Source organism: Mangifera indica, chromosome 14 (assembly GCF_011075055.1).
Source record: "Mangifera indica cultivar Alphonso chromosome 14, CATAS_Mindica_2.1, whole genome shotgun sequence".
NCBI classification, from domain to species: Eukaryota; Viridiplantae; Streptophyta; class Magnoliopsida; order Sapindales; family Anacardiaceae; genus Mangifera; species Mangifera indica.
The window spans coordinates 4,777,111-4,797,824 of record NC_058150.1 but is presented as its reverse complement, the minus strand read 5'-3'; the positions used below and the strand labels follow the sequence as shown (position 1 = coordinate 4,797,824).

Genomic DNA, 20,714 nt, shown 5'->3' with positions numbered 1-20,714 from the left:
TCAAACCAGCCCTGGAGACCAATAGAAGTGGTTGCTGTAAAGATTTGTTGTCTGTGGTAAATGCTTTTGTCTATTTGGAGGCATCTTTTATTCCTTTTAAAACAACTCTTTTTCTGAAGTCTTTTTGGTTTCTGAATTTGTTCTTACAAAGCAGACTGCACAGTCACAATGATTTCAGATACTTCCATTCTGAAAGGGCCTCTTCTGGTTGTTCCTTAAATTTATTCTTGTTCTGCTTTTTCTCTGCTACAAGGGCCCCTAATTTATTTATCAGTATTAATGTAGAATCTGATTTCAACTGGATATTGCCCATATTTTCCAAAGGAGTTCTTAAGGTTTCTCCCACTTCTGTTCTTTCCCTATTCCATTCTTTCAAATAATTGAAGATTTTGACAAGACATAAAAGGATAACTATTAAAGCAATTGTGTTTATTCTTCTTCCCACTAAGTTATAAGCTAATACGACAGAAATAGGAACCATATCAAGGTTCTTAATAAAGCAATATGTCTAGGGCAAGTAGTTTTTTAATGTCCTCTACGTGTGTTTGTTGATTTCATCTGCCTCCGTTTGTCCATAACATGACTTTCAGAATATATTAATTAAAATAGCTTGATTTTTTTTTCTCTTTTATATTTATATATATATCGCCATTTTTTTATACATATAAATATAAAATATATAAAATATTTTTAAGTTTTTTATTTCTCTAACCAAGGGCTACGCGCACTCAACCAAGACATAAAATAGTATATTTGATTGATCAGTCAACTTATCCGATCAATTTATCCGCGCATGACCTATTGACTAATCCATCCGACTAATTAATTGGCTAATCTTAAATTTCAAAATCTTCTTACAAAATCAAATTAAAAAGTAATTATATTTATATAATAAAAAAATAGGTGGGTACATATGTATAAAAAACAAAAAAAATGGCTACATATGTGTAAAATGCAAAAAAAAAAAAAAAAAACTATTTTAATTGATATCTTGGTTATTAGTATCTTATAATATATTGTATGTATCGTATGATATAATATAGATTAAAAAATAATATATATCTTAAAATATATTTAATTAATATGATATAGTTATGATATATATTATTAATATAAATTAATACATTTTTTTGAAAAAATGAAGATGTAGTAAAAGTACATATAAAAAATTTTGAATTTCTATGAGTATTTGTGATATTTTTTTAAAATAATGATATATTATTAAAAAACAACACGCAAAGTTTAATTTTTGATGCACGATACCATAAAGAATTCAACTCCATGATCTAAAAATCTTGAACCTAGTTAGTAATTATGTATTTTATACGCATGTTATCTACATTTGTTATATTTTATTATTTTAAACAGGTTTTTCTTGTATCTTTAAATAAAATATATAAAACCTGTATTTATATGTTTGTTGTATTAAACCAGTAGTAAGTGATCATATTTTGTGTTTCATTTTTCTTTATTATTATTATTATTATTATTTTTAATGAAGAACATAAGGATGTCATTTTACAAACATATCAAATATGTTCCTTTTCTTTCAAAATTGAAAATCCATAACAATTTCCAAGTTCTTCCTAACAGTTTTACATATAAGGCTTAATGAAGAAAATCATGGATAAGGATGTGATAGTAGTTAGAGAATAATTTCATCTTCTAAATCAGAAACCAAGTATGAGAGCAATGCGTTTACCTTGTCACCAGTAATCTCCACATGAACATTTCCCATTTTTGAAATGATGAAATCTACTAGCATCTCTAACAATAATTTCTCTGTTTTTCATCTTTGAAATGTACTTAATAGCAATATGGCAATCACTGCAGACGCGCAAGTTCTTCATCACCCTAATTGGTGCACCTGCAGGCATTTTCATTAGACCAAATGCAATGGCCAACTTTTCGCTATGGTGTGTCAAATTATACTCCTTTTCTTCGTTATCCATGTCATGCAAAACTGAACCTGTATCAGGTACGTAGCCCTGCAGCTTCATCTCTGCCATTAGTTCATCCAAATACAAATCGATCTCCTTTGAATTTGGATGAGATTTGTCTCCAATACAGAACTGGTGAACTTGATTCTTTATCTCCAACCAGCTTATACCAGGTTCCTTTTTCACGTTCCTATCTCTCATGGCTTTTCTCACCTGGGAAACGCCCGGCCATCTCCTAGCAGAAGCATGAATGTTTGAAAGAAGCACATAAGAAGCCGAATCCTGAGGATTAAGTCTCAGAACTTCTTCAGCAATTTTTACTGCCATGTCTGCATTTTTGTGAATTTTACAGGCAGATAACAATGTCTTCCATATGATGGCATCAGCTTTTACAGGCATTGATCTTATTAGAGCCTCTGCTTCTTCTAAACAGCCAGATCGACCAAGTAAGTCAACCAGACATGTATAATGTTCTAGTTTAGGCTTCACTCCGTACTTTTTTACCATCAAATCAAAGAATTCCAATCCTTGTTCCTTCAATCCACAATGATCACAAGCATAAAGCAAGCTCAAGAAAGTAACATCACTTGCTTCCCTTTCTTCCTGCTCCATCTGCTCAAATAATTTGACAGCTTCCTCTCCTTGTCCATGAAATCCATATGCAGCAATCATTGAGCTCCAGACAACATTGTCTGGATCTTCACATTCCAAGAAAGCTTTGACTGAATCCTCCAAACAACCACATCTTGAATACATACTAATTAACGAACTAATCACTGCAACTTCTGAACCAGTACCAGCTTTAATCACTTCAGCATGAATCTGCTGACCTTGACCTAATGTCGCCAGATCAGAACACGAACTTATTACACTCACAAACGTAATCTGATCAGGTCTAAAACCTGCTATTTTCATCAAACTATACTGATCCAAAACACCTTCAGAAAACCCGTTTTGAGCTTTTCCCGCAATGAGTGTATTCCAAGCAACCACATTTCGAATTGGCATCGATGTAATCACCTTCTCTCCTTCATCCAAGCTTCCACTTTTCATATACATATGAGCTAATGAACTCCCAACAACCAGATACATCTCAAACCCACATTTCACCACGTAACCATGAACTTGCCGCCCTGCATATAACCCTCTCAAACCAGCACACCCCCTCAAAACACTACCAAGAGTAAACACGTCAGGCAAAAACCCACCTTGATGCATTTCACTTAACAATCTCAAACCCTCCTCATTAAACTCAAACTGAATCAAACCCGCAACCATAGCATTCCATGTGGCGATATTCCTCTCAGGCATATCTTCAAATACTTTTCGAGCATTTTCCAAATCACCAATTCGCATATAGGCATTAATCAAAATGTTACAAGACATGATATTTTTCCTGGGCATGATTCCAAACAAAGCAGCAACTGTTTGTGTTTGCCCAAGTTTGGAATACATGTTGAGAAGATGATTGCAAATGAACTTGTCTGATGAACATCCAGATGTGACGATCAAGCAATGAAGTTGTTTTGCTAATGAAAGAGAATTTTTGAGTGAGCATGATTGGATGAGGTGAGAGAAGAGATTCGGGTCTGACCATATTTCAGATTTGAATGTGTTGAAAGCTTCTATAAGGAGTCCTCTTGAACACAGGTTTGTGAAATCTTGTGTCGGGTTAACTATATAGTCAGAGGCAATCTGGGTTGAGCACCTGGAGAAGAAACGTAGAGAACAGAAGCTGAGAGGATTAAGACAAGACTTGCCCATAAATGCGCTTTAATTAGGAAGATTTTGTTTTACTTGTGGCTTTATCGTATTTTCAGAAGGCCCACAAGAGTGGGTCTCATTTGTTGCAGGGCTTTCAATGAAAATGATGAAATAGAGCGTTTACCTCGGATAATCTTTCATCACCAAAAACACAATATCACCACGCAAAATAGATTACCATATATGAATTTTTAGCATTAAATTCCTTGATCAAGTCTATGAGAAAATTACCATGGAAAATGAAGACACAATCTATATTCATGAATGAAAGTCAGTGTACATTCCTAATTAAATAAACTTTTCATTTGATCAAGATTAAAAATAGTATACATTCAACCATTTTTAAGTGTGCTCAAAAGGTGGATGAGATTCTAAGTATATATGATTAATGCTAGTTAAACAGAGACTGGTGTGGGAACTGCGGTTGAAACACGATTTTCAACTGGGATTTCAACAAATTCTGAGAGGATTGCACGAAATTCATCCCCTGTCATTGTTTCCTTCTCAAGGAGGACTTCCACAATCTTGTCAATGGCCTCACGGTTGTTCCTTATGTGGCTCAACGCAATCTCATAAGCACGGTCTGATAATCTCTTGACAGCAGCATCTATGTCTTCTGCAAGCCTTTCTGACATTGAATTCCTTGCCATCATTCTCATGATGACATCCGCACTTTGTGCTGACCCATCCATTAGTGACCATGGCCCAATTTCAGACATTCCAAATGTGGTTACCATCTGTAAACAGATCAATCATATGCCTAAGTTTAATTGGGAAATACAGGAAAACCCTCACCAGTTATACATCGAATAGAAGTTTGCTAAAATTTAGTTTTTCAACTTTCCATATCAAATGCCAGCATGATAGTTCTGAGCTTTGGAGGGGAGAACGTAATAACAGAAACACATTAATGATCATTGGAGATCCTAAAATTTTTGCATAATCCAGATAATAGAAATATTTAGTTACCTGTTTGGCCAAACCAGTGATTTGCTGTAAGTCACCAGCTGCACCTGTTGTCACCTCTGGCTCACCAAAAATCACTTCCTCGGCAGCCCGGCCACCAAGACCACCAACAATTCTTGCAAATAGCTGCTGCTTGGAAATCAGAGTAGGGTCATCTGAAGGAATAAACCAGGTAAGACCTCTTGCCTGACCGCGAGGAACAAGAGTGACTTTTTGAACAGGATCATGCCCTGGAGTCAAAGTACTGAACCCAAAAGAAAATAAAAGCATTTTGTAAGTTGTTTGAGCAACAAGTTTCTAAACAAACAGTTATCTTAATTAGCATAAATGAGCCTAAAGAGAGCTAAACCTAAGGAAGGGAAAGGAGGGAGATAAAAAAGAAAAGTTTTATGAAGAGAAGGAAGAGTGATGGGCCTGCTCAAAAGTTCTGATTCTCCTCATAAAACAATGGGTGTTAGATGAAATATGAGTGCTTCATTTGGAAATCATCCCATATCTTGATAAAAGAGAAATTTTTTCAGGTTTATAAGCTAGGAGCATTGGACCTATAGGTTATCATCTTGGCAAAGCATGATAAGAATTTTTAATTATACTTCCCCTTAGTACATAACCATGACAATGCCTTTTCTTGCAATTTCTGGTATATGTCTGCTTGGTCTAAGATTCTAGCTACCTGACCGATGTAATGATTCTGCTACTCCAACATCCAAAACTTAAGCAGGGCAGTAACCAGCACTTATTATAATTGGAAGTCTGAAATTTACTATGTTTCGACTTTTTCCCATTTTCAGGTATAGTAGGTGATACAATTAGTAATCTTTTCCCTTAGAGATTCAGAGAATTTTGTTGGCCGCCTATTTCGACAAGAACTATAAAAAAGTTACTCATACAGACTGCAGAAGTAGTGATTAAAACAGGCTAAATATTATACATCTCTAATCTGAAAATCACAACATTCTATCAAAAGCCTTATGACATTCTATTTGAGAATATTCAAAAGACAGATTCAGACAAAGCAATCCTACTTACCCGCATACTGCATGGCCAACTTCATGGTAAGCAACCAGACTTTTGCTCTTCCCATCAGTCATTACTGTTCCTTCCATTCCAGCAACGATCCTATCAATCGAATCATCAATCTCTTTAGATGAAATTGCGGTCTTCCCGCGTCTACCAGCCAATATAGCAGCCTCATTTAAGAGGTTTGCTAAATCTGCTCCACTAAAACCAGGTGTTCTCATTGCTATCACATCAAGAGAGACGTCTGCATCAAACTTCTTATTGCCTGCATGAACCTTCAATATCTCTGTTCGTCCCCGTATGTCAGGAACATCAACAGAAACCTGCATTAAAGCTTCATATTAAGTACTTATTTTATTAAATTTGAGAAATAATAATATGGTAATATATTATTACCTGTCGGTCAAACCGTCCTGGCCTCAATAAGGCAGAATCAAGAATGTCTGGCCTATTAGTAGCTGCAATTACAATGATACCAGTGTTACCCTCAAAACCATCCATTTCTGTCAAAAGCTGGTTAAGGGTCTGCTCTCTTTCATCATTCCCTCCCCCAATTCCAGTTCCTCTTTGCCGTCCAACAGCATCAATTTCATCCACAAATACAATGCAAGGAGCATTTTCTTTGGCCTTCTTGAAAAGATCTCGGACTCGAGATGCACCAACACCAACAAACATCTCAACAAACTCAGAACCAGAGATAGAGAAAAATGGTACGCCAGCTTCACCAGCAATAGCCTTGGCAAGAAGAGTCTTCCCAGTTCCAGGAGGACCAACAAGAAGAACACCTTTTGGAATGCGAGCTCCAACAGCGGTGAATCTCTCAGGCTTCTTTAGAAACTCCACCACCTCCATGAAATCTTGTTTTGCTTCATCAACTCCAGCAACATCATCAAATGTTACACCAGTGTTTGGTTCCATCTGGAATTTGGCTTTGGATTGACCAAAGGCCAGAGGGAAACCAGGCCCCCCAGGACCACCCATTCCACCTGATGAACGCCTTGATAGAAGGAATAACCCTCCAATTAGGATAAGTGGGAAAGCCAGATTCCCAATTAAGTTGAATAACGGAGATCCTGAGTCTTCTTGAGCATTATGTGCTGCAAAGTCTATATTCTTCTCCCTGAATTTCTGGAGAAGCTCCTGGCTGAGCCCTGGCAACTGAACACGAACTCGCTGCACTCGGTTACCCAACTCAGGTGAAATGGCCTCCACGATAGCTATAGTTCCATTTTCAAACAAATCCACCTTTTTAACCCTGTCCTTGTCAAGATACTCTAAGAACCTAGAATAAGACATCCTGGATGATGAAACCCCTTGATCATCAGCATATGCATTCCCACTACCCATTAAAGCAGGGACACCGAGTCCCACATTGCCAAGCAACAACTTGAGAAAGCCTCTTCTCCCCTCCGGCTGTTTCTGACCCAAAGAGGCCTTTATGAAGGCTGCTTTGGACTTCTTTTCCAATGAAGAAATGCCTGACGAAACCACAAGCCGCCTACCACTGAAGTCTTTGCTCAAATTCTCTTTAACCTTGTGTGTGGACAATACATTCCCAATGAGGAAAGCTGATGAAGCCGCCATCTGTAGAACAAAGCAACAAAAATAACAATTGAAAAAATCCACAGCTACTAATCAAGAAACAAATTGTATAAAACAGACATAAAATCTAGAAACAAGAACCACCCAGTCCGACAACACTTTTACAACCCATATTTTGCATTACCATAAACAAAAACTTAAAACTTTATTTTCCTCGAATCAGCTTCTTCAGCAAAACGAGGCGACACCAGCAAAAATAAACATTAACTGAAAGGTGTTTAAGATTTTCAAATGACCCAGAATCAGTCTCTAATAAAAGTTTCAAATAAATATTAAAAAGCTCACATGAAACAAACTGTATTGAAGTGAAATCAAAAGGCAGAAAAAAGAAACAAGGGGCCAGCTTAAATAGAAGAGCGTACCTTAAAAGAGAAAAATCGTGGAACAAGACGCAACAAAAGCAGGTTGCAAGGCAGCTAAGTTTAAGGCGGAGTGGCTGTTGATTGGGAAAGGCATACGTGGCGATTTTCTGAAGACTGACTTCTTCTGATTTTATTCTATTACTTGTTTTCTTCTTAGATTTTTTTCCACCTTATCGTTTACACTAGTATGATTGGCATCCTCTAGAGCGGGCGATGGGCCAGGCTGGCCGACCTGGGCTGTCTCAAGATTACCAGGACTCATCATGTCATGGGTCATACCATGTCAAGGTCTATCAAAACGGGAGCCCGTAAAATTTGAAGGTTCGTAAAGTAGGTCATGCCTACGTGACTTTTTGACAGGTCAATCTTAGTGCTTGCCTATCAATAATTAAAATTGTTTATTTAAAAAAAATAATAAATTTCATAAATTTTTAAATTAAAAAAACAATATTTCAAAAATTTTATTAAAAAATTCTCACTTATGATAGAAGAAAATTGTGATTACATAATCATAAAAATTAAATTTATAAAATAAAAAAATCATATATGTACAAATAAACTTACATGTATTACAAATATCATACATGTGTAATAAAATTGTCAATTCTTCGTCTGCCATTACATGTGTATGTATTTATACATGAATGATGAATACCTTTAAATTGACAGAATTACAATGAGATGATCAACATATAACTTGATTGTGAGACCTTATAAACATATATATAATCACTCTAAAATTGCATTGAACGACTATTCTGAAAGGTAAGTAACATATTTAACGTGTTGAGATGATTAGTGTCAATATGTTATAACACATAAATACATTTGGACACTTTTGCAAATAGATTTTAGTGTATGTCACTCAAAATAATTGTTTTAATTAATTGTTTCATAACATTTCTGTCGATTTTTTAAATTTTATTTATATTATAATTATGCATCATGAAGTCTAAATTCATTTTCCCGTTATAATACAAAGATGAATTTAAATACAATAAAGTAATAATATAAAAATAAATAACATTTATAAAGATACATAGAAAGATAAAATATAGGGATAATATCATAAATATTTTAAAACCCGAACCAAATTGGCATGTCAAATCAACTCATTCAGTGATCAATTTGGTTCGAGTCATTTGATTTATTAAGCACAATTCTTTTGTTTTTGTTTGGTTATTCATACGTTTGTATCTCAAATTAAAAAGTAAACAAATTTATAATTATTAAAATTGTAACCTATTTAATAACTAATGTAAATAATTTACCATTTAATCGAAGTTATATTTGTTTAATATCATTCTAATGCTATTTAATTCATCATTTTTACTATGTAAGATTAGAGTTGAATCAAACCAAATTCGAGTTTAACTTAGTTTGAAGAAGTCGAGCTCAAACCTAAACTCAAGCTTGATTTACATCAAAACAATATTGTTTTGATATATATTTGTTAAAATGATATTGTTTTACTTATTTTGAATCAAACTCGTAAGTTTGACAAGTCAAATACCTCTATATTCAGCCTCAAACTCAATAATATCGCATCCTCAAACTCAAGCTCAAACTTGTATAAGAGCCACTCATTTTGAGCTCAATTAAACCAAAGTGACAATCAAGTCTGAATCAACTTTACCACTACCAATGAAGTGCCCCTATCAACTTTGAAAAACATTGGATAGTTTCACTACTTGTTAATGTGGGAGAGGGACTTCGCTCTCCTCCCTCATCTAACGTTCGAAAGAAAAAGATTTCAATCTATACCAAAAGCTGGCTTGAGAGAACTCACTAGATTGAATTTCAAAGAAAATTCGTTACCATTGATCCTATATATATACTATTGGCAGAGGAATACTTACTGGATCAGAATGGAAGGAAAGAGATCCAATTTGACAAAATGAAAGTCCCTTTAGGCTTTCCTCACTACTGCTTGCTAGGAACATGGTCACCGTCAGTCTTCTCCAAGTCCAACCAGCCAATTTCTTGAATTTGGACGATTGCTGGTTCATTCACTGTCTCCTTCTCCTGATTCAGACTCTCCACTCGTACAATTTCCCCCACTAGCAGTAATCAAACCTTGACGACCCAGAATAACAAGATCAAGAAGCTTTCTCCTGACATCATACACTGCATTTGTCTCAATCAACCGCCCCCTCTCGTATGCTTCCCTCAGAAAAACAGTATGTTTCTGCCCTTTGGTGGACAAGTAAAATATACCCGGGTGATCCAAGAACAAATCTCTGATATTCAAATCAATCCCAAACCATTTCCTGAAATGACTAATCTTCTCTACTTCAACCATCTTCTCCACTGTTAAGCTTAAAAATTCATGTACAATGGCGACGGCCCGTTTCTCCGACCTCTTAATCCCAGCCTTCGTTTTCTTATGCTCTCCCATTGCCTCGTACGGCCCCAGGTACGGCAACCTCTGCCATTCCTTTACCTTAGCCTTGAAATTTTTACTCAATCTCATTCCGGAGGGAAAGCCTTGTTTAAAACTGTGCTGTAACTCCGTTCTATCAACTTCACAATCCTCTCTGCAACATTCCATCACCCTCCAATTATCAACTGATGCAGTGAAATCTCTATGACGCATTTCATCGAACAGTTTCAACAAATGAGTATTTGGTTCATTACCGTCGCAAAGTTTGAAAATTTTTGAGTTTCGTGCAATCACCGAGCCCTCAAAATCATCAGGCAGCCCAAGTTCCCTCCAGACCTTAAAAACAGCGCGAAGAGGCAAAGATTTCGAAGTGGACATCAATAACAACCTAACTAACTTCTCGACGACTAGCGGCGAAGAAGCGTTGATGGCTTCAGCTTCTTGGCGGGATAATGCAAAGGCGGCTTCGGTTAGCTTAACAAAGGGCTGGGACTTATTGGGATCATAGAAGATTTGAAAAATGTGGGGATACTTGCGTAAGAAAGCGGTGGCGCCGCGGCTGAGTTGGAGCCTTGCTGAGAGTCTGTTGAGAAAATCAAGGGAGACTGAAGGAGGGTGGCTTTTGTTGGTTGGGTTGGCAAGAATGAGATCTTGAATGGAAATGACTTTGAGGAGGTTCTTGTACTTGTCCATGAACTTTTCGAATGTGGGATCTCTGAATCTTGACGATACGTACTGGGCTGAGGTTGTTTTTAATCGGATGAATGATAGTGTTGTCGGGTGTTTCAAGATGGATTCGAGCATCTTCAAGTTGCTTCCCATTTTGGCACCCTGAATTCAGGCCTTCTCTTGTTAGCACAGAGGCAATTTTATAGTGCCCATAAAAACTGGAAAACAGGCTTCTTCATAGACCAAACCAGTGTGGCTTTGGTTAATTAATCGAATTAACTGCTTGCATTTTGGAATTTGTCAAAAATTGTTGATGATTGTATCAAATTGTTATAGAGCTGACAAAATTGGGGTGTGGTTTCAACTAGAGTGAGAGGGCGATGATTTGGAGCAAAAGATATTGTGTTCTATCCAACAAAGTGGCTAGTCATAGAATATAAGCTGTAAGTGTACTCGAGTGTATGTATAAGATTCGATAACTTAAGGAGGGAAAGGCAAAAGGGAAAGCTAATGATATGGTGTGTAACTTTTTCATCATCATTCGAGATTAAGATCGATTGTCATTATACCAAAGATCACATTATTGGTTAGTGAATCTTCGCACAATCATCACCATCTAAGATGAATAACATTATGGATAAATCTACAATACGATTAAGAGTCACGGTAACTAGGACTTCTCATATATTTTAGTGATGAATCCGACTTGACAAAAGTCCAAAAATGTTAAGTCATTGAAATTCAATGAAAACCTAATTGACTTCAACAAGATCTAGTTGTTAGAATCCATTCATACGCTTAATAGCATAGTTTTTAGGTGAGAGAGTTAAAACTAGAAGAGGTGGAATGTGAATAAGCCATGAAAAAGGAAGTCGAACATGGTATTCATAGTGACTCTACCCAACCCAACAATCCAGTAACCCATTCCCGAACCACAATCCAATATAAAGGTAGTTCAAAAATCTTTTCTAAACCCAATCCAACATTCAACAACTTAAACCCAGCTTCAATTTGTCAATGTTAAATTTTGTTTTCCAACCAATAATGTGACTTGATCAACTTCAATCTCCCTAAATCGATTTAATCACACTTTTAACCCCAATAATCACAAGCAAATTCAAATCTTAACCAACAAAACAATCCCAAAAAACCGTAAATTTCAATAAAAAAATGTCTTAAACACAAACTCTCAAACAAAATCCGAGACAAATTAAATTTAACACAACATTTTTTGTATAATCATGATTACCATGTAACCTTTTTCTGTAAAAATTTGTAAAATTTGTTGAAACTTAACGGAAACCAAGAGAAGAAGGTTGACTATAATGATAAAAGCATGTTCGCCAACAAAAAGCAAACCAAATTTGGAAAAGCGCATTCGAAGGTTTGGAGGGTGAATGTAACTAATTTTTTGTTGAACTTTCTATGGATTATTAACGAAAACTTGGCTAGAATTAAAAAATGAAAAACCCAAAAGACTTGATTTAGATCCAATACATCTTACTTAGTTTGCAATGTTCATAATTTTTTTTTATTTTACTAACAAAAAACCTCATCTGAGTCAGTCTCCTGATATTAAAGTTTAATTAATGAAATTAAAGAGATAAAACTTCATATTTAATAATTAATTTTATAATTATTAAATTGTAAGTTCAAAAATCTTATCTTGAAGTTTAATTGATTATATCGAACAAATAAAATTTTATATATAATGATTGCCTAATAATTATTGAATTGTATAATTCAAGAATATCACCTTATGTGTGATTAACCGGGTAAAATAAATAAAACTTTAAATTTAATGACTCCCCATATAATTATTGAATATTGAAATAAAAAATTTCATATAACTCTGACATAAACGAGTTTCGAATTTAAACTCTTTTTTTAAACCTGAATAAGGGTTATGCTACTCTGATCGTCAAACATTTTTTTGGGGCATTTTCATAAAAAAATTGATAGATGAAAAGTTAAATATGAACAATATTATACATATTTATTTTTTTGTATATAAATATATACACAAATATATATATATATATCATTATATGATAAGATTTTATTTTATCTTTATTTAAAATTATTTAATTATATAATAATATATAAATATATATATATCTTTATATATTTAAAATAAATACACATAATTTTATTATTATTTAAACCATTCAAATCATAATATTTTTAATAAGCCAATAAGAGAGCAAATAAAATATGACTTAAAAAAAAAAATGGGAAAGGAAACCTCCGGGCACTAGCTATATTCGTAGGACCCACAAAGATCTAAAATATCTCAAGTGGAAAACCAGGCTACACTAGAGAGTCCTAGATTCTACCACCACGCAAGCACGCACCACTCATATCCACATCCACACGCTTTTCACATTTCCAAATTACCCTTCCAATTTTGAAATTACACTAATACCCCTCCGCCAGCTTAATCCACAAAAACTGCAACCTCAATCCTGTATCAAATTTTTTCAACCACATATTCGATATTTTAATTTGGTGATGGAAATACTAGCAATAATAATTAATTTTTCTGGAAGACTGTGAAAATCAGTAATAATTTTTTTTTTATATAAAACAGTTTTATTGTAATTAAATTATTATATTTGATAAAAATTAATTATATTAAATAAAATATTTTTTAATTAATAAATTAAAATTTAACCTTAATATATTATTAAAAAAAATTTAAATATTTGATAAAAAAAATTTATATATAAAATTTTATCTTTTATCATTTAAATTATTTTCTTTTTAAATTAGTATCAATTTTTTTATAATAAAAAATCTATTTGAGTTAGATTATTATTTTTAAAATTAAATTAATTATATTAAATAAAATAAATTTTAAATTTATTAACTATCCTCGTAACTATTAAATTAAATAAATTAAAAATTTATGCTTACACAGAGGATAAAATCAGTATCAATTTTATTAGTGTTAAAAGTTGATAAATTTGAACAGGGATGCAGAGTTGAAAGTTTGTGCTTTTCGAGTACATGCCGATTAGGGATTTTGACAGGTATAAAAGTAAAAATACGTAAATAATAATGGAAGGCTGTTAAATGGTAGTAATTGATTGATGGCAGAGCTGTGCGAGTACTAGTAGTAGACCAAGAAAGCGCTTTCAAAGACTCGCCTTTCTTTCTTTTCATTTTTGGCTTCTCTCTCCCCCTACTGCTTTCAGCTTCCTCTTAAAAAAAACAGCAAAGTCCCAAAAATAGAAAAAAAAGTCTTTCTCTGCTTACTAAGCTTCAGCTGATTCTCACTGGTCTTAAATTATTTAAGTGAGTGATTTAGCTTTATTGGGTATCTAGATCTGGTTGTTAGCTAGGGTTTTGGTTTGGATTTTTGTTGATTCGTGGAGCTAGGGTTTAGTTTGGGGTTTTGTGTGTAAAATGTGGTAATTTGAGAAGAGGATTGGGGTTTGGGTAGTGAAGATCTGAGGGTTATGAGGCAGTGGAGTTTTGAAGTAGCTTTGAGGATTTTCTGGGTATTTGGGGGGGTGGGCGGGTGGGTTTTCATGAATGTGGTTAAATAGAAAAAGGTAAGTGGTGATTCAGAACTTGTCTTCTTTTGGGGGTGTTGGCTTTTAGTTGCTCAAGGACTTGGTTTTGTTTGGTTTCGAAGAATGAGACTCTCCACGTCGGGGTTTAATCAGCAGACTCAGGAAGGTTAGAGCTTCAAAAATTTCTATTTTTAACTGCTTTTTTTATTTTTTTGTATGCCGCCTTTTTGTTTGTGTCGGTCAAGACTGAAGCCTTTCTTCACACTTACACATACGTTAGCCGCTTTTCTAGCATCATTTGTTCTATTTATCCTTTGAATAAGCGTATTTGTTTGTTTCTCGGTGAAGAGAACAAATAAGTATCTGATATCTGATCGTGTTTGAGGAGTACATACGATGTTCAATGATATTGCGTTTGTGCATGTTGTGCTGGGTGGAAAAGGCGTAGCTAGACTTGAGGTGTTGTGATGAAGTACATACAATTTATGTTCTATGTAGTGGGAACCTTAATCTTTGTGTAGATCTTCTAAGCTTTCTTGAACAAAATTGTTTAAAATTTGTGATGACGTTTTGTATTATTAGAACTAATACGGTCATGGATTTTTTTTATTTAGCAGGGGAGAAGAAATGTTTGAATTCTGAGCTTTGGCATGCTTGTGCGGGCCCTCTTGTATCTTTGCCTCCCGTGGGAAGCCGTGTTGTGTACTTTCCTCAGGGTCACAGCGAACAGGTTATTATGAGTGTAAACACGGGTCTTATTTTGTTCATTTGGCATTTGCTATTCAGGAACAGTTTACCAATTGTCGATTCTGCCTGAGCAGAAATTTATTAGGTCTTTAATATCCACAGATAGAAAGTTTGATATTTGAAATTTAATGATGTAATCCTGTGGGGCCAGTAGTTATCATTTACTCCCTCCAAAGAAATGGTTAAGCGATTAAGATGATTCTTACAATTGCAGCCTTTTCTGACTCATTGAGTTCTGTCTGTGTATGTTTAAGAGATGATTGGTTACTGGTAGTTGGCTCTGCAAATCATTAATAGTTTCTCCAAATGGAAAATTCATTGAATCTTAGAAAATAATAATTTCTTAGTGTGTTCTTTTATCCCTATTGTTGTAATCAGGATGCTTACAGTTGTATTGCCTGAAAATGCATTGCTTCTTGGACTTTCATATTCTCTAGATTATCGGTGGAGTTCATATTCAAGTTCTTTCAGTTCCTGTTTTGACCAAAATTGTATTATGAAACAGTTGAACTAAAGTATTGCTGTTTGTAGCTAAAGCTTCTTGTGTCTTAGTATTTATTTGTGGTCCTCCATAGCTTATTATTTCTGTTTTGCTGAATTTTGTTCTCTTTTTAATGGTTCTTAATTGCCTTTGTAGGTTGCTGCTTCAACAAACAAGGTCGTAGATGCTCATATTCCTAATTACCCTAACTTACCCCCTCAGCTTATCTGTCAACTTCACAATGTCACTATGCATGTAAGTATTGGTCTTATCAGATTATATTTTCTTTAAACTATGTACAGACTACTCAGAACTTTTGTTGTGCCTTGTATAGGCAGATGTGGAGACAGATGAAGTATACGCACAGATGACCTTGCAACCACTGAGTCCGGTTAGTTTGTACCTTTTGGATATTATCTTTCAAGTGTTATAATCATTATCATCTTGACACAAAATTTTCTTGTAGCAAGAGCAAAAAGATGTATACCTACTGCCTGCAGAGTTGGGTACACCCAGCAAGCAGCCAACTAACTATTTTTGCAAGACATTGACTGCAAGTGATACCAGCACACATGGGGGATTCTCTGTTCCTCGTCGAGCAGCTGAAAAAGTTTTTCCTCCCCTTGTAGGCGACATTTGATAATTCACCAATTTTTTATGCTAATGATGTCTTGTGCTTGCGAATCTAAGACTAATTTCTTTCTTTCTCCATTTTATTTTTATATTTGTTTTAGGATTATTCACAAACTCCTCCAGCTCGAGAACTCATTGCAAGGGATCTTCATGATAATGAATGGAAATTCAGGCATATATTTCGAGGTGATCTTCTGTCTATACATATGTGTGTGTGTGTGTAGAAAACAAATAATTAAAAAATGATGCAATGAATTTGTGAGGAATAATGCAAGTATCAATTAGTTTTACCTGTTTATGTATGCAGGTCAGCCCAAGAGGCATCTTCTTACAACAGGATGGAGTGTTTTTGTTAGTGCAAAAAGGCTTGTTGCTGGTGACTCTGTCCTATTTATCTGGTTAGAGAATTTTTTTTGAGACTTTAGATTGGTTTTATTTATTTAATCCTTTAGATTGTGTTGAATGTCTCCATTGGATGGTTAATTGGCAAGGAAAGCAATTTTCCACAGTATGATACATTGTGGCAATATAATGGGAGCTTGAGATAATGTGATGGAATGACTTAATTTTTTAACATATATTATATGCCTTATTGTTTACCGAATGATCTCTTTCTGTTGATATGTCAAGTATCTGCATTCCTTTATATGTATTTTTCATGAAAAGAGCCATTTAATTCTGTTTGCTACTTGCTGATGTTGACATTGAAGAAATTATATGGCACGATTCTCATAATTTGCTTTTTGGTTTCTTTAATATGACCTCTTTAATTAGGAATGAAAAAAATCAATTGCTTCTGGGTATCCGACGAGCAAATCGTCCTCAGACTGTCATGCCTTCTTCTGTTCTTTCAAGTGATAGCATGCACATTGGTCTTCTTGCTGCTGCAGCACACGCAGCTGCCACAAATAGCCGATTCACTATATTTTATAATCCAAGGTGAGGTATCTGCTGAATTTTGACTGATTGAAAATATTTAATGCAGATATTAATCATTCCATTGACTTTGATTGCAGGGCAAGTCCTTCAGAATTTGTCATTCCCCTGGCTAAGTATGTTAAAGCAGTCTATCATACTCGGGTTTCTGTGGGCATGCGATTTAGGATGCTATTTGAGACTGAAGAGTCGAGTGTTCGTCGGTAGGTCTTACATGTAGCTATATATATGTTTTGTGGTTCGAATAATCTTGTTTTTGATATGTGTTTCACCTCATCTTGTTTTTGATATGAATAATCTCTGAGACATGTAGGGTGTAGATTTTGTGTCATATGATCTGGTGTTGCTGTGCTTGGCTTCCTCTTTGACCTCTTGTCTTTAACTTCTCCTTTGTCTTGTTGGTTTTATCCTTTCATCATTGTAGATTATTGTCATTTCACTCTTTCATGGTTTATGTGGACAATTTATCTTTTTTATGCTTTAACTTTTTGCCTTTTCCTTTGTACTTTTATTTTTTTCCTTATTTATTTATTTATTTTATTTTTCTCTAAGCAAATACTTGAAAATGCAAGTGGTCGATAATTTTGCATATGGGTTTATATTTGTGTCCAGATACATGGGTACAATTACTGGCATTGGTGATCTAGATCCTGTTCGCTGGCCAAACTCATATTGGCGCTCTGTTAAGGTGTGTTTCAGATCTTTAAATGTAGATACTCAATTTTGAAATAGTACTCTCATATTTTATTGAGACTTTTCTTTGATTCTAGATCTGTTTTTATTATGTCATTTTGAATTCATTTTCCATTTCTACAGGTTGGCTGGGATGAATCCACTGCAGGGGAGAGGCAGCCGAGAGTGTCCTTGTGGGAGATTGAACCATTAACAACATTCCCTATGTATGCATCCCCCTTCCCTTTGAGACTAAAGCGGCCATGGCCATCTGGACTGCCTTCCTTCCATGGTATGCTTGGACCGCATACAGATCACATAGTATCACCTTTACTTATTGACCTCTTGATAGAAATTTCATTTAAAGCTGGTTAATCTGTTTTGTGAAGGTTTGAAAGACGGGGATATGAGCATGAATTCTCCGTTAATGTGGCTTCAAGGAGGGTTTGGTGATCAAGGAATCCAATCTTTGAACTTTCAGGGATTCGGTGTTTCACCCTGGATGCAGCCAAGGCTTGATGCTTCTATGCCAGGGCTACAACCTGATGTATACCAAGCAATGGCGGCTGCTGCACTTCAAGAAATCAGAACAGTGGATTCTTCCAAATTGGCCTCACAGTCTTTTCTGCAGTTCCAGCAACCTCAAAGTCTATCCAATGGGGCTGCTTTGATTCAAAGACAGATGTTACAGCCGTCCCATTCGCAAAATGCCTTTCTCCAGAATTTTCAGGAAAATCAGGTCTCTGCTCAGGCTCTGCTTCTGCAACAGCAGTTGCAGCGCCAGCAGTCCTATAATGATCAACGACAGCAGCAGCAGCAAGTTCAACAACCCCAGCAACTACACCAATTTTCAGTTCAGCAGCAGATTCCAAATGTCATCTCTACTCTACCTCACCTTGCATCAACTAGTCAGTCTCAGCCTTCAACTCTGCAGGCCATTTCTCCACAGAGCCGGCAGCCAAACTTTTCTGATTCTCTGGGGAACCCAATAACAACATCTGATGTTTCCAGCATGCACAATATCTTAGGTTCATTATCACAGGGCAGAGAATCCCACTTGCTTAATTCGAATGCATCCAACCCTGTCATCTCTTCTTCCCCCATGCTTAGCAAGCAAGTCACAACTGATCCTAATCTTCCTTCTGGAGTTGCTCATAGCATACTGCCTCAGGTGGAACAATTGGGAGCACAACAGTCAAATGTTTCTGAACTTACTAATTTGTTGCCTCCATTTCCTGGTAGAGAGTATTCTTCATATCATGGTTCTGGCGATCCACAAAACAATCAATTATTTGGGGTGTCCATTGATTCCTCATCTCTTATGGCACAGCACGGGCTGCCAAACCTGAAAAACATTGGCAGTGAAAATGAATCATTGTCGCTTCCATTTGCTACTTCCAATTTTACTAGTGCAGTGGGAACTGATTTTCCGCTGAATTCAGATATGACAACCTCAAGTTGTGTGGATGAATCAGGTTTTATGCAGTCTTCTGAGAATGTGGATCAAGTTAATCCACCATCTAGAACCTTTGTGAAGGTAAATATTATGGTCAGTATCTTTGAAAGCATACTACAATGTGCTTGGGGATTGTTCTGTTTCAACACTGTGACATGCATAGACTACTTGCTAAAACCATTTCTCTGGCAAAACCTGATGAATTATGCTTGTAATCTCCTGTTCTCTCTGGTCTTCTGCCTTCCATATTTCTGATATTTGGATTAGGTTGTTTATAACCAACTGAATCAATTATGGTTGAATGTTAAAGTGGTCCCTTCAACCATTGAAGTTTGCTAGGGGGTGTCACTTTGAACAGTCACACCAAGCTAACTATTGCCTTGTCTTTGCATGATTTTCTGCCAAGAAGAAGCCTGCTTTTAACTTTAAATTGCATGCCAACGATGACTTTCATGAGCTTTAACTTCATTGTTATGGCCTTTCATCATTTATTTGCTGATCAAACAATGTATATATGACAGGTTCACAAGTTGGGGTCCTTTGGTCGGTCACTTGACATTTCCAAGTTTAGCAGCTATGATGAGCTGCGCGGTGAACTTGCTCGAATGTTTGCCCTTGAAGGCCAACTAGAGGACCCTCAGAGATCAGGCTGGCAGCTTGTATTTGTTGACCGGGAGAACGATGTTCTTCTCCTTGGTGATGACCCTTGGCAGTAAGTAACAAATCTCGCTATGCTTTATTGCTGTCTTTTTTGAATTGGTGATATTTCTTTCTTGCTGTCTTGTAGTTTTTCATGGAAAATAAAACCGTCATTGTCTAAACCTTTGTGATTATTTGAATAGTTGGTTGCAATATCTATGACTAAATTTCAGTTATTGCTTATGGGTTTACGGTGATTTTTAATTCATACTGAATTATGTACTCTCTCTTTTCATTATCCTGTTATCAGGGAGTTTGTAAACAATGTATGGTATATTAAGATACTATCTCCTCTGGAAGTGCAACAAATGGGAAAAGATGGTCTTCGTTCTGTGACTTCTATCCCAGGCCAAAGGCCCTCGAATAACAACTGTGACGACTACATGAGCAAACAGGAGCTGAGAAGCTTGAGCAATGGCGTTGCATCCATGGGATCTCTTGATTACTGAAAGCCAAAATGTAGGGAAAACCAAAAAGAAAATTGGCATCAGATAAATATTATTTAAGTAATAAACTAGTAATGTACTGTATGTTGTGAAATGGATTGTTACTGTTAGCATTCTTTTTCTACCTTAGCCCTGTAATGGTTGAGATGTAGTTGTGGGTTTGTTAAAATGCTGGTAAAAACTTGGTTGTTGTATGTGAGCAGAGATGCAAATGCATTATGGCTGTAAATGATACTGTAGGTGTGAGAAGCAACATCATGCTACTTAGAACACGCATGTATTAGGAGAATGAATGAATGACACTTTCTGTTTGGTATCTATCTATCTATCTAGCTTGAATTGTAATTTATGAACAACTAACACCAGATCTTGAACTCACCGGTTAGCCCTTCAGTTTGTGATATTATTTGAAATTTGACT

The 20,714-nt window shown here is 35.5% G+C and overlaps 4 protein-coding genes across 8 annotated transcripts; 1 reads left to right on the top strand and 3 right to left on the bottom strand.

Moving 5' to 3' along the window:
• Window positions 1-1,511: 1,511 nt before the first annotated feature.
• On the bottom strand, window positions 1,512-3,829 carry LOC123196209 (pentatricopeptide repeat-containing protein At2g41080). Its single transcript, XM_044610132.1, has one exon. The coding sequence runs from the start codon at window positions 3,702-3,704 to the stop codon at window positions 1,707-1,709; it is 1,998 nt and encodes a 665-aa protein (XP_044466067.1). The 5' UTR covers window positions 3,705-3,829; the 3' UTR covers window positions 1,512-1,706.
• Window positions 3,830-3,931: 102 nt separating this feature from the next.
• LOC123196208 (ATP-dependent zinc metalloprotease FTSH 2, chloroplastic) lies at window positions 3,932-7,797 on the bottom strand. 3 transcript variants are annotated; one of them, XM_044610130.1, is made up of 5 exons: window positions 7,655-7,797; window positions 6,087-7,274; window positions 5,700-6,013; window positions 4,674-4,914; window positions 3,932-4,441 (listed from the first exon to the last, which is right to left on the bottom strand). In XM_044610130.1, the coding sequence occupies exons 2-5, from the start codon at window positions 7,272-7,274 to the stop codon at window positions 4,100-4,102; spliced, it is 2,085 nt and encodes a 694-aa protein (XP_044466065.1). In that variant the 5' UTR covers window positions 7,655-7,797; the 3' UTR covers window positions 3,932-4,099. The 3 variants fall into 3 exon arrangements, with proteins under 3 accessions (XP_044466065.1, XP_044466066.1, XP_044466064.1); XM_044610131.1 differs by lacking the exon at window positions 7,655-7,797 and adding an exon at window positions 7,578-7,628; XM_044610129.1 differs by lacking the exon at window positions 7,655-7,797 and adding an exon at window positions 7,417-7,598.
• Window positions 7,798-9,103: 1,306 nt separating this feature from the next.
• On the bottom strand, window positions 9,104-11,121 carry LOC123195948 (protein ROOT PRIMORDIUM DEFECTIVE 1). The gene has a single exon (XM_044609825.1). The coding sequence runs from the start codon at window positions 10,857-10,859 to the stop codon at window positions 9,660-9,662; it is 1,200 nt and encodes a 399-aa protein (XP_044465760.1). The 5' UTR covers window positions 10,860-11,121; the 3' UTR covers window positions 9,104-9,659.
• A 2,707-nt stretch (window positions 11,122-13,828) lies between these two features.
• Window positions 13,829-20,612, top strand: LOC123195947 (auxin response factor 6-like). Of its 3 annotated transcripts, none has more exons than XM_044609823.1 (14): window positions 13,829-14,390; window positions 14,842-14,954; window positions 15,609-15,707; window positions 15,787-15,843; window positions 15,919-16,077; window positions 16,187-16,271; window positions 16,393-16,483; window positions 16,860-17,024; window positions 17,102-17,224; window positions 17,634-17,709; window positions 17,838-17,985; window positions 18,083-19,230; window positions 19,671-19,861; window positions 20,099-20,612. In XM_044609823.1, the coding sequence occupies exons 1-14, from the start codon at window positions 14,348-14,350 to the stop codon at window positions 20,295-20,297; spliced, it is 2,697 nt and encodes an 898-aa protein (XP_044465758.1). In that variant the 5' UTR covers window positions 13,829-14,347; the 3' UTR covers window positions 20,298-20,612. The 3 variants fall into 3 exon arrangements, with proteins under 3 accessions (XP_044465758.1, XP_044465757.1, XP_044465759.1); XM_044609822.1 differs by having other exon boundaries at window positions 14,839-14,954; XM_044609824.1 differs by lacking the exon at window positions 13,829-14,390 and adding an exon at window positions 14,665-14,683.
• The last annotated feature ends 102 nt before the right edge of the window (window positions 20,613-20,714 follow it).

Excerpts from the sequence above, each read along its gene's own strand:
- LOC123196209 (XM_044610132.1), bottom strand. The coding sequence starts at position 3,704 with ATGGGCAAGTCTTGTCTTAATCCTCTCAGCTTCTGTTCTCTACGTTTC.
- LOC123196208 (XM_044610129.1), bottom strand. Across the intron at positions 6,014-6,086 it reads CAGGACGGTTTGACCGACAG|GTTTCTGTTGATGTTCCTGA; the intron begins GTAATAATATAT and ends GCTTTAATGCAG. Across the intron at positions 4,442-4,673 it reads TCACTGGTTTGGCCAAACAG|ATGGTAACCACATTTGGAAT; the intron begins GTAACTAAATAT and ends ATCTGTTTACAG.
- LOC123195948 (XM_044609825.1), bottom strand. The coding sequence starts at position 10,859 with ATGGGAAGCAACTTGAAGATGCTCGAATCCATCTTGAAACACCCGACA.
- LOC123195947 (XM_044609822.1), top strand. The coding sequence starts at position 14,348 with ATGAGACTCTCCACGTCGGGGTTTAATCAGCAGACTCAGGAAG. Across the intron at positions 14,391-14,838 it reads TAATCAGCAGACTCAGGAAG|CAGGGGAGAAGAAATGTTTG; the intron begins GTTAGAGCTTCA and ends TTTTTTATTTAG. Across the intron at positions 16,272-16,392 it reads ATTCAGGCATATATTTCGAG|GTCAGCCCAAGAGGCATCTT; the intron begins GTGATCTTCTGT and ends TTATGTATGCAG.